The 13,349-nt window shown below is 37.7% G+C and overlaps 1 protein-coding gene across 1 annotated transcript in view; it reads right to left on the minus strand.

Moving 5' to 3' along the window:
• Positions 1-9,181, minus strand: part of LOC148677579 (uncharacterized) — a 29,232-nt gene extending 20,051 nt beyond the window's left edge. The window contains exons 1-4 of the mRNA XM_088619590.1: positions 9,038-9,181; positions 6,619-6,688; positions 6,322-6,378; positions 4,041-5,853 (exon numbers count right to left, since the gene is read on the minus strand). Coding sequence (XP_088475716.1) covers positions 4,041-5,853; positions 6,322-6,378; positions 6,619-6,672 — 1,924 coding nt within the window. The 5' untranslated portion in view covers positions 6,673-6,688; positions 9,038-9,181. The remainder of the gene's footprint in view (positions 1-4,040; positions 5,854-6,321; positions 6,379-6,618; positions 6,689-9,037) is intronic.
• Between the last annotated feature and the right edge of the window lie 4,168 nt (positions 9,182-13,349).

Raw genomic sequence — 13,349 nt, forward strand, 5'->3', positions numbered from 1 at the left:
CAAGACTTTTAAATAAATGACATCAGACATCAGAAGGTGGTTGTTCAGTCCGGATGTGTCAGTGGGCACATGCCTCCTGCATTTTCCAGACTGTTCATCACTCACCACTAACAACAGTTTTCCCTTCACTTTTAACTTGAAAATTGAAAAATATTAACAAACATTTCATTTAAAATGACTTTTAGTACAACAATGTGAAACTCTTTACATGCATAAATATGTGTTATTGTTATTTGAGAGTTCATCTTTATAGCTGGGAGTGGTCCATACAATGTTCCGTCCTTTTACATATATTCTCATGGGAAATTTGTATTGTTCAGGAATGTATCTACTGTATATAATGACAACTACCTGTATTTGACTTGTTTCCCATTAGTGAGAAAAAGTCGTATTTGTTAGCCAACAAAACAAACTACTTGTTTCCTCGTCTAGAGATTTTGCTGAATTTACTCATAGGACCGCAGCAGAATCATTATTGCGACACTTCTTAACCTTTTCCTCTGTTTTGTTTAAAGTATTTAAGTAATGCATATCATCAATGGTTGTAAAAGATATCTGTGCTTATTGGGCACCTCCTAGTGGAAAGGTTTAGTATGGCCACTCCACACATATATAGAATATTGCATTTACAGGTACTGTACATGCTTTACACATACTTGTGTGTCTCAATAAGGAGTATTACAAAATCACATCAAATTACATCATTAAAATGTTTAGGAGTTTTTAATACTGTGCATCCAAAGCTACCAAAAAACTAGATGAGACAAATTGCTCTTTTGTGACCGTTCTTTATTTTCACATCCATCTGCAACGTCTTGCCTGTATACTCCTGGACCGGTGAAAACAACGTCCCCGATGACGCAGATCTGAGTGAAGCTGGCTGGAGAAATGGATCCAGTTTTGTTCCCCATAAACGTTATTGGGTCGTAAAACAGTTAGTCATCAGACACGCTTTATTTCAGCAATTCCAAGCAAAAGGACGCTTTAATGTCATTGACATACAGTACCAATAGTGAAATGGATCAAAATCTAAAATATGTTGAACCTCAATAAAACTTTCTAAAAATGGTTTATAAAAATTGCATTCCTTGTTGTTGGTGTTTTGTTGTTTCAGTCAGCTGTTACAAATCAGCATAATTTTCTAGGGTACAATTGTAATAAATAAGGATGTGTAAATAAATGAATGAAGCTACAAAAAAGCTACAGGCTTCACAATGGCATTCTAAACAGTTTCTGCTCAACCAGCTTCTCTGTTGGGTAGGAGAGCCTGATATACTTAATGTCTAGTGTATATAGATAGTATTGAGGTGGTATAATGTGAATTCCACTTTTTAATGAAGATCAGGGTCTTTGAAATGTTCTCCTAATCTGTGCTTCTCTCATTGAAAAGATCATTGATCTTCATAGTTGGTCCAATTGCTATGTATGTTATGGAGTGAAATTTAACAGCTAACTTGAGAAATGCTAAATTAATTGACTCCAGTTGAACCATTGTAAGTGCACTTTAAGTACACAGACAATAGCAATACTTTTCTGTCATTTATATTAAACATTTTATCATTTGGCTGATGCTTCACTCCATCTGTTTATTTATAATATTAGCATAGAACAACGATAAAACCACAGACAACAGTAAGCGCAATGTTAATTACAGTAGGTGGTAGTGCTAGACAGACAAAAAAAGCAGCGACATAAGAGTATAGTAAGGGAAAGTAAGTGAGTATTAGTCACAGGTCTCTGAGGTTAGGAATACCTTGAAGAAAGGGGCTTTCTGTTCCTTCTGGAAGATGGTGAGTGAGTTCTGTAACAATGTGGGAGTGGGAGGAGCCAAACTGAACACTGTTAAAGGTTGACGCCTCGTTTGAGGGGGCGGATCAGTGTGAGGCTAGGAAACCCCCCCCCCCCCCCGAAAAAACAGAAAAAGAAAGAAAGCACACCGCTTTGCACAGTGGCGTCCAGACTGGACTATCCCTATCTAACGATGTCCAGTCTGGAAAAAAAGAAACCGGTTGGGTACAGCCGAATGCAGTCTGGACTGTCCCTATTTAGCGGGGTCCAGACTGGAAGAAAAGGAGCAAGGCCAAAAAAAAAAAAAAAAGAAAACTCAACCTGCCCTGGTGAGGATACATGGAGGGACAGGAGGAAAAAAAAAGAAAATAAAAAGAAGCAAAATACGTCTCCGGCGCTCTTTCCCCAGTCCCCTCTGGGACTGTCGCTGGAAGCCTCTCCCCTTGCGGGGGCCTGCTCGTCCCTACGGGAAGGTGTTCAGTGTGTCTTAAAGGGCCCCCACAGCTGCGGCCTGTCCTTAATTAGCCTTGACAGCTGTGGTTGCTAAGGCAATGCATCGCCCTTAATCAAGGGCTCCGCCTCCACACTGAACACGCCCCCATGTTACGCCACCGCCCCCAGCACTGGTCATTCCACCACGGGGGGCCCAGTTCAGAGAACAGTCTGGGACTTGCAGCCTGATTAAGCAGGGCCCAGTGGCCTAACTGGGACATGGGACCTTTGCAGTGGAGTGGAGACGAAGTAGAGAGATGACGAAGGGGAAATACACAGGAGGTGTGTTTTAGGGGGTTGAAGAGCAGGTGAGCTGCAAAGTTCGGTAACAGCTTTGGCACTGATGAGTCCTGATGTAAGAGTAACATCTGACCTTGGCCGCCATCTTTTATAGCTACAGTATGAGAGATGGGACATAGAAGCATCAAACCTGGTCAAATGGTCAGAGAGAATAAATATTCACATTCTGTTGTGGTCTGAGTTGTAAATGCACGTATTTTATTCTTGAAAAAAAAGTTAATTTTTGCTTCGCTTTAACATCATCATTTTTATTCAATTTTTTGTAAATTGGTAACTGTTGTCAGGAATAAGTGGATTTTTAATAGTGGATGAGAGCAAATATTGTGATAAATCTTGGTGGTCCAACTCTTTCTTGAAGGCAGGTGTGACTGTAAGTTTCATTAAAACTTTCAATCAGCTCATTATTGGTCTAGTTGTAGCAATTAATTAACTTCTCCCAGTTCAGACTTAGTGAACCTGCAGATAAACTGGGCCTCAACTAAAAACATTCCTCTTCATTTGGATTTTGACATTGACAGTTAAACATGCATACCATTAATTTTTTAACAGTACATGCTCATTATGCCAGAGAAAGTTATCATCTAATTCTGCATTGTACTGTTTTTGATGTGTAGCTACAGTGGTGGATTCTGGGACATGTAGTTTTTGTGCTCAGCATGACTGTTAGAGCTAAAGTTGTGACATTTCCTCCATAAAGTCTATGACCAACATACATTTCTACTATAGGTTTCCCCCAGTCGTTCTTACAAAATGTAATACTTTCAGTGGGATGTGTATTATTTAGCAGGGAATTTTCTGTATGACTATAGATTTTAAAGACTTAATATGATTATAAGTGTCTACTGTTTACTGTTTGCAATATTGGCAGCAGGAAGATTCTAGTACGAATGGTCTAGTCTGTAAGATGTAAACACCAATGTTATATTCAGCAACTTAGATCTTTATTAGAAATAACTTTAGAGTGCTTTTTACATAGAACACATTTAATTTATCACATAATCTGCATCATTACACATTTACTTCAAGAAGTTTCCATAACAGTCATGGTGAAGTTTGAAGTTACTGCAGTTTTGACAGTTGTAAGTTAGTTTCTTTTAACTTTGTATTTTTGTTTACAAGTCCATTTGTTGAGAATTAAGTACCAATGTTTCTTTTTTTATATCTCTTTAGCTACCTCAGAAAACTTTAACCTTGTAAATACTCTAGTCATGTTTTGGAGCATTAGTACATCATATTGGAACACTTTTTATATTTAGTTTCAAGCATTTGTACTACAGGGAAATATATCTATGTTTTTCATTTTCAATGATTTTTAAAACAAAATATATTTTTTCTTCTATGCTTTCCTTAACATCCCATAACATGTTTATATAATGTGTATATACCATTCTGGACAGGATTTTGTGTCACAGATAAATTAGAACAGTATATCCTTTTTTTGATTTACTTTCTTCCTCAGCTACTCTGGTCACTTGTATCGTCGCTGCCATTACTGTTGTCATCGTCTTCAACGCTGTGTTGTTTTCTTTGGATAACTTGTTTACGAGGCTTGATCACCTTTTTAGTGTTTTGTTTGTCTGTAACAGGAACACTCTGAGTGCCCACATCATTGGTAGACTCTGAAATACTTGGTTCATTAGTACCATTATCTGGCTCAGCATTCTCTTCACCCTCCTCACTGCTGGAACTGGAGCTGGAGTCACTGCCTTTACTCTCCTCACTGCTGGAACTGGAGCTGGAGTCACTGCCCTTACCCTCCTCACTGCTGGAACTGGAGCTGGAGTCACTGCCCTTACCCTCCTCACTGCTGGAACTGGAGCTGGAGTCACTGCCCTTACCCTCCTCACTGCTGGAACTGGAGCTGGAGTCACTGCCCTTACCCTCCTCACTGCTGGAACTGGAGCTGGAGTCACTGCCCTTACCCTCCTCACTGCTGGAACTGGAGCTGGAGTCACTGCCCTTACCCTCCTCACTGCTAGAACTGGAGCTGGAGTCACTGCCCTTACCCTCCTCACTGCTGGACCTGGAGCTGGAGTCACTGCTAGAACTGGAGTCACTGCCCTTACCCTCCTCACTGCTGGAACTGGAACTGGATTCACTGCTGGAGCTGGAGCTGGAGTCACTGCTAGAACTGGAGTCACTGCTTTTACCCTCCTCACTGCTGGAACTGGAGCTAGAGTCACTGCTTTTACTCTCCTCACTGCTGGAACTGGAGCTGGAGCTGGAGCTGGAGCTGGAGCTGGAGCTGGAGCTGGAGTTACTGCTTTTACCCTCCTCACTGCTGGAACTGGAGCTGGATTCACTGCTAGAACTGGAGTCACTGCTTTTACCTTCCTCACTGCTAGAACTGGAGCTGGAGTCACTGCTAGAACTGGAGCTGGAGTCACTGCTTTTACCTTCCTCACTGCTGGAACTCGAGCTGGATTCACTGCTGGAGCTGGAGCTGGAGTCACTGCTAGAACTGGAGCTGGAGTCACTGCTTTTACCTTCCTCACTGCTAGAACTTGAACTGGAATCACTGCTTTTGTCTTCTTCACTGCTAGAACTGGAGTCACTGCCCTTACCCTCCTCACTGCTGGAACTAGAGCTGGAGTCACTGCCCTTACCCTCCTCACTGCTGGAACTAGAGCTGGAGTCACTGCCCTTACCCTCCTCACTGCTGGAACTGGAGCTGGAGTCACTGCCCTTACCCTCCTCACTGCTGGAACTGGAGCTGGAGTCACTGCCCTTACCCTCCTCACTGCTAGAACTTGAACTGGATTCACTGCTTTTGCCTTCTTCACTGCTGGAACTGGAGTCACTGCTTTTACTCTCCTCACTGCTGGAACTGGAACTGGAATGATCATTTTCTTGATTTTCATTTTTATTTCCATCAGATGCTTTTGGATCATCTCCTTGCATTCCATAGAATGCCATTGGATCATCACCATGCAGTCCTTTATCATCAAATTCATAATTGGCACCATGACTCTGCAGTTCCTGTTTATCTCTTATCTCTGCATCACCAACCTCATAATCTTCAATGAGAATAGTGTTCCCAAAATCATTCACATTATTCTTTGTGGCACTTACAACAGCATGATTTACATTTTTTTGTTGAACTTTTACACTTCCACCAGTCACGCCATCTAGACCATTACTAGGTTGGACAGCATTAAGCCCATTTACTTTTGGGTCATTTCTTTCCACTTCTTTGTTATCACTGCCTTTTCCTGCTGTCACTCCAAATGCCCCATCAGTTCCAATTGGTGTGCCTCCATTCTCAATAGCGCCCTAAATTGACACATAGGAATCAAAGTATTAGCTTTTCCAATAGTATTGGTAGATATTTGCAACATAAATTCACAAAACATTATTACTTCTGTGAGATTTAATTCTATAAAAAACATTTAGATAATACACTTTTATTGTCATAACATTAAACTAATTCTGTAGAAATGAATACTGGTACTACCAATTATTATTAGAAGTATTTCTTTAAATACATACAGTACATCCCAAAGTGTGCATGCCATTTACAGTATTTGTTGTGTTATCACTGTGCTGTGAAGGATATCATAGACGTTTCCCTCTTCGTAAGTTTGAGCTGAATGTGATCGATTTCAAATGAGAGTCAGTGTGGAGTCTTCAATGAAATTGCAGATGTGACAGATATTCTATCTTATTGTATCAGGGTTGCCAAACATCTTACTTAATGTGAAATAAAAAGTTAAGATTTCAAGGAGAGAATAGCTAGTATACCCCATGGATTTCTGAGTTGTCCTCCTGAGTACTGATTTTGTTTCGATACCAGAATGTCTAGGAAAAAGAAGAAGTACATATATTGAAAATCAATGCGCAAACAGCATGTTAAATAAGTGACCTTCATTACTGTGAGATAATCAAACTAAATTTCCATATAATCAGTACAAATAATTGAAACAGCAGAAAGGAATAACACTGGGGGGGGATGTGTAACACGACAAGTACAAGCAATTCCATTGTTTTCTTTTGTAAATTAGTTGGAAAAACAATACATACGTATCCCAGTCTACTTACAGGCACAGCAGATGCCACAGCCAGAAGGAACGTTAATAAAATAAAGATCTTCATGGTGTCACGCAGTCACCTATGAAAGAGACGTAACAATTTGAAGTAATTAGAGGTTTGGAATTTCAGATATTTTACAAGAACTGTTGCGGCCCACTTTAATGTTTTGACGGCAGATACCAGCATTTACAGGTGGGAGAAATGTTGAAAAACAGCAGGTTTCCATTATGCAATCTCAAAGTCTGCTGTTTGCTAAGAGAATCATGAATGTACAGTATGTACACCAGTAGAATAGCAAGAGCCTCGAAGTCACATAATTGTTTAGCAGAGTTTTAGGCTTATTTAAAAGATAAATTAACTTTATTATTTTTGGGGAGCCCAATGCTAAAACAAGTCATGAATTTATAAATGTTTTTGTAATTAATAGACTTCTTTGTGGCACAAATACAAAGGTACAGTAATCTTCCACTTCAGCCTGGATTTTGGTATCTATTATTACCTTTGCTGAATATTTCTCGGTTTTCTGCTTCTCCATACACACTTTATGTAATCTTATCCTCATTTCATTTGAATAAGCCTGTCAGATTAACTGCAGTCACAACATCTGGGCCATATCGTTAAAAAGATAGTACAGTATATAGGCTGTTATATGAAATATAAAACTACCTCAGAAAAAACATAACATGAACTAAGGTTGAGGCAACCGCATAATCTATGTTTCTGCAACCCTGTGCCAAGACAAATACCAAGGACACCACAAACTTAGAGCACTGTCTCGCTCCAAGATATGCATGACATGTGCACATGTGTAGGGTAATTTACTGTAACTGCATGTAATGTTATTTTAAATTCTTCTTTATAATACAAAGAATATTTCATTACATTACTTATTGGAGTTTGTTGATATTTTTTTCATGAACACTTCCGACATTCTCAAACCACATTACTGTATATACTGTAAATGTACAGTATATATCATTTAGAAGTGGAAGTAGAAGTTATAGATAGCCGAATCCTTCATGGGCATCAGGTAGAAGAGACATGACCATACTCTGAGGAAGGTAAAACCATTGTTTTTGTAACTAGGTTTTAATTCAGTTCTTGAGACCTTATTTCATTGTTTCAAAGTTGTTGATGACACTGAAATGAAATGGAATTTAGAAGCCTTTACTTTTGACCCCATTTTTAAATTTAAATTAGAGGTTAGAAATTCCATACGGATATTTCCCTTTCTCCTAGGTGACATCGCTTGGTTGAGACCTTATGCTGCCTTTCCAATAATGAAATACTGATGCATGCCTTTATTTAATCAAAAATTGACTTCTGTTGTGCCTTAGATATTGGGTTACCTTCTAAGGTACTTTTCTAAGGCTTCTTTATGAGGCTTCAGTATATCTAAATTTTGCAGCTTATGTGGGAAAAAGTATTAAAAATAGTAAAAGTATTTCTGCATCAGCACATAAGCCATCCTTAGTAAAGTAAAATTCAGAATTCCAAGGATTGTATGGTTCTTCATCTTACAAATAAGGCACTGAATGGTCTAGCTTGATAAGTTAAATCATATTGCATAACTACAGTCCAACTGTTAGTCCAGAATGTACTGATTCAGGCCCTAATTTTATCAGGAAAACCAGGGACAGTCTTCTAATGTCTATGGAACCATTATGTACTCTGAGACTTTTGAAGATTTACATTTTTGAAATTAAGGTACTATTTATTTATTTTGTATTAATCTTGACACTAAAAGGGCACCACACACTTGTAGCACTGGTCCTCAACTTTGGCCCTGGGGGAACCCTGTGTCTCTCAGTTTTAGCTCCATCTGGACAGTTCATCACAGGTGTGGTGTGTTGAGATTTTCGTTTCCATATTTCTGCATTAAGTTCTTCATTTTCTTTAAAAAAAACTTCAAACATATTGCTCCAGCAATTCCAGCTTTCATAATTTTATGCATACTCTCCTTAATGTGTTAATTAAGAGTTTGCTCACTTATTTTTCTGATAGTCAGTAATCGGTTGAGAGTTGATACCATTTCCATATCCCATTCAACATTTTAAGAACTGAAAGCAAATTTAAAATTGAATTTGAGGAACATTTAAAAATGTTCATCAAAACAAAAAAACTGAAATCTAATTACCCAGTTAGGAGTTAAAAACTATATAAAGTATTGTTAAGTTAAATAGACATAGACATACAATATAGTTAAGTACAAAATAATTTTTAATATTATTTCTTAAACATTTCTTAATGATCACTGATACATACCTCTTCTAAGTCTATTGAACCTTCATTCTAACAAGATATAGCTGACATGTTAGTAAATGAACACATTTCATGTACAAGATTTTAAACTATTTATGCACACCTCCAGAAAAAAAGAATATGTGTAAAAACAGAAAACAATAATACTAAAAATCAAAATCCTTACCTGTTGCCAAGAAAGGTGCTCTCAGTGGTGTATGACTGTTTAACTTCTCAGTGCTGCTGTTATGAACCTCTGTGTACGTGGTCAGTGTTTAGAGGTTTAGTATCTTGGAGTTACACTGTATTTGCTCACTGAAAAATACTTTTATCTCTTGGCATTTAAACTCTCTTTAAGATTTCTGAAAACCAATCAGTGACCAGAAAACATTTTCTGATGTCACAAGGGTGATACCTTGACACTTTAACGCCTACATTTCCTTCTGTCATCAGGTATATTTTCAGGAAGTACCCAAGTGGTTTGAAAATGACTAGTTTTTGAGTCCATGTAATTAAATCTCATCAGAAAAACAAATAATGTTTAGGTTTCCAAATTTATACACTTCCATACATCCTGTTTCGACTGTATATAGTATATGCCACTACCAGATTTCCCACAGAATATCAACCCTTTCTTTCTTTTTAAGTACTCCTTGTGAGACACATGTCTGGGTTTTCATGGAGTTTTTATTCATGTTCAGTCACTATGATTGTTTTGCTACTTCAGAGAAATATACACAAAAAGCATGATTTTAAATATTCCTTAATTGAAAATGAAGAAACGGTTATTTAAGCAAACTGGCACGCGGTGTTTATATACTACAGTGCTTACAACAGAAAGAATCATTCATTAACCACCAAAGTATGAATGAAACGTTTTCTTTCTCAAGAATCATTGGTAGATGACATTATCACAGACAAATGCTTAACAATTTGAACAGAAATAAGATTCAATTATATGAAGAATGTTGTATTAAATTTTATATCTTCACACTTTTCAGTGATATTGAGACATTCATTTTCTTTCTTCCAAGATTATACGAACCATGACACTATGACACTAAACAACAATAGTATGTTTAATACTATTATTTCAAACTCTGAAAACTTTGTGTTGCTTTTTGCTTTAGAGCCCATATTTGTGCATAACTGAACATGACTTTTTCCCAGTATATTTTTACGTTGTATATAAAGTTAACCACACAAGTGAGTACTAAGATGATTCAAAATAGATTGGGGTGAAATGAGGCATTGATGTTTTTTCTTAACGGTTTACTTAATATCTCCATATTGCTGGTATTTGACACATAATGCGCTATTCCATACAGAAGCAGAAGGTAAAATAAATGTATGTGGAACATCTAGTTACTGCTTATAACTAGATCCAGTTCCATCCAGTGTTTTTCTCCAATAGGAAAGTGATAATACAAGGAGCGGAGACCCTTAGCCCTCAGAGGAATAAAGAAGTAACCCTAAAACCATAAAAAGGCTTCTGAAGTCCAATTTTAACCCTAGGTTGCTTTGTCCATGCTGCAGTTATTTACACAGCAAAAATTGTTTTTTTTGTTTTTTTTTAGTGCCTAGAATGATATCAACTCCTGATACTGCCCTGGTACAAAATTTGGGATTGATACTGATGGCAGGTTGTTCAGCCCCACGACAACAATTAAAGCTACAACCAGCTTTGAATCAGTTCCAGTAGCTATGGGATCACTCAGCCAAAATCTGTTGTTATAGTTCTGCTTGAGATGTAGACACTGAATCAGTAGATTCTTACAGCCAGAACTGCACCTCCTAATACTCCTGCATAATCTGCTATACATGCTTGATAATGTCTGAATTTACACCACAGCTGGGTATGTTGTTGCCCACAGAGATGCACCATGCACACAGAGTCTAGTTTCTTGCAGGTCATGTCCTAGTACTCTTCTTTCTCAAGACACACGACATTGAGGAATACCCTTGTCTGCTACTACTTTACAGACCTAGGTTATCATGAGACATAAAACACGCTGGGTAATTCCACCTGTTTTGGACAGGATGGGGAGTGTTCTGATAAAAAACCTGATGGTTTATTATAAAATTAAAATAGATTAACTGCATTGACCTCCCCATACAGTATATTATTCAAAATCAGTGTCTTGGGCCGTCTGCTGCAAAATGGGTCAAAGGGTCACACTGAAATGTAATAACTATACTATGTTAAAATGGCATGTAGTAAATCTTAATGTGTGGTATGTAGCCTAAACATACAACATGTACTCAGATATACAAGAAAAAAACTCTTAAGTACAGGCTTCAGAACTCTAGGAAATGACTGTCGAGACCATGTAACAACAAAGACTAGCTGCAGATGATATCACCTTCTTTTCTGCTCTGAAATATTTCTCATTCAAAGGTAAACCCTTTCATCTTTTAACCTTTAATCTCATGTCAGTAACAACTAAACTACAGAGAGCTGCAGTCATCATGTGGATTGATGAGTGGTATGGTATATTTTGCAGCATCAGCTTATAAGTCCCTCATCAGCACCCTTGATAGTTCACAATAAAAGTGTTGACAGCATTGTACTCATGCATTTTAATTTTCAACACAACTTAGTTTCATAGAATAAGTATTGTAACTGACAGAGACAGCTCTTGCAATTATATTCAGAAGCCATAAATATTTTGTGCAAAGCTATTATCAGTTACTCAACATATAATCTTGATGACAGATACATATTTTGTACAGTTAAAGCTCTGCGACTTGGATATGCAGATCATTACAAGGAAGTGCAAGCTCATTTTTTGAAAGGAATATATTTTTCACTATGTGAGGTGCAACAGTAACATTTTGGTCAGGTTGATCTGGGCTGCGGTCTAGGAAAGGTAATACTACAGTATCATTGGAGGAATTATGAAAAAAACCCAATAGTACAAAATGTCGATATTTGAGGCTGGAAAAGTAGTTCTAACTGGCTGGCAGCACTAGAAAACTATGCCTGCTAGGAAGAGATAAATAGAAGGTGTATGACTTTATATCCCTGAAGCAAGTTTGGGCCTGGGTGACATCAGGAATACAGAGAATGAAGTTGGATGGCATTCCCAAATGATTTTTTAAAGAAATTCAGCAGAAAACCAACTAAAGCATAGGCTTTAAAAAGACTATAACATAGGATTGTTCTGGCTTTTATAACTAGAGGGCCAAGGTAGTTTGATCAGGTGACTGACCTCACTTCAGATGTGAATCACAGGTTTATTCAGTTAATCAGTCAATCCTTAGGCTTTGGCCCAGCTACATCTAGTGTGACAGCAGCTGGACTATGAAAATCCTGTTGTTATTAGATACCACGTGTCTTTAGAATGTGCTACGTAGTTACAGCTCAGTCTGGATTCCGATGCTGTTTTTCAGAGACTACAATGTTTGGTTCATCTTCCCAACATGACTGCACATACCATATACTGTATTGTACCCATGTGGCTAAAGTGATCAAACGACAGGTGCAGCTTTAGAAATTTCACAGTGCTTCCTTGATCTGCCTAGTTCCTTAGACTGATTAATTGTGTTGGAGAAACTTTTCTGCTTCCCCTTAAAAGACATTCAGGAGTTGGTCTCAGAAGTTAAAAGCTGTTTTAATTTCATGCACATAAGAGCGAAAAACACAGAGATGCTCGGTGTATTTTTCTCAAAATAATTAAACTAGAACAGTCCTTAATCTGGCGTCAAACTACATGACTCGACATGACTTCTAGTGCAACAAATCAACACAAATCGTTGGTGAGTACAAGTATGAGTTAATAGGAAAATGCAATGGAAATGTCAATCGATTTTGCATTTGCTGAAATGGCAGCAGGTGCAAATGATCAATTATTATTTGCTTTGGCTGTCTATGAAATCCAGGTGTCAAAAAGAACTTTCTAATTTATAACCCGTCTGGAAAAATTGGAAGGTTATAATATTATGTTTTGATTGTCAGGATCTTTACACAAAATTCTCTATATTAATTTCTTTGATTTTGTCTGAAGCTTCCTTTTCCAGAAATATCAGCTCGCACCCTGAAAACTGCTGACAGCCTATACACCACATTATATGCCACATAAATCTGAATTAATTTATGATTTTATTTTTAGACAATTTCCTGTTTACTCCTGAAGACAAAGAATAAGGAGTTTGAGCAGCGAAGACATTTTGACTGTAAATTGCTGTGAAACTTATCTTCTGTGATTTTATTATAAAATTTGAACCAAAGTTTCAATTACAGGGAAGATGAGTTGAAGCTAACTATAGTTCGTAGAAGAGTAATCACATATTATTCTCAAGTGGTTTCTCTTAGCACTTAGCAAAAGTCAAGAATTAACTGGATAGGTTGTGCTTGATAGTAGAGTAAAATGCACTCAATGGGTGGCTGCAATCACAAGGAACACAAGACAATTGCAAATGTCAGTGTTAATGCACAGCTTTAGGCTTTGTAAGGATTGGAGGGGACAGCAAATGAACAGGCATAAAGAACTTTACAT

This window comes from Lepisosteus platostomus, chromosome 1 (assembly GCF_059453375.1).
Source record: "Lepisosteus platostomus isolate fLepPlt1 chromosome 1, fLepPlt1.hap1, whole genome shotgun sequence".
NCBI classification, from domain to species: Eukaryota; Metazoa; Chordata; class Actinopteri; order Semionotiformes; family Lepisosteidae; genus Lepisosteus; species Lepisosteus platostomus.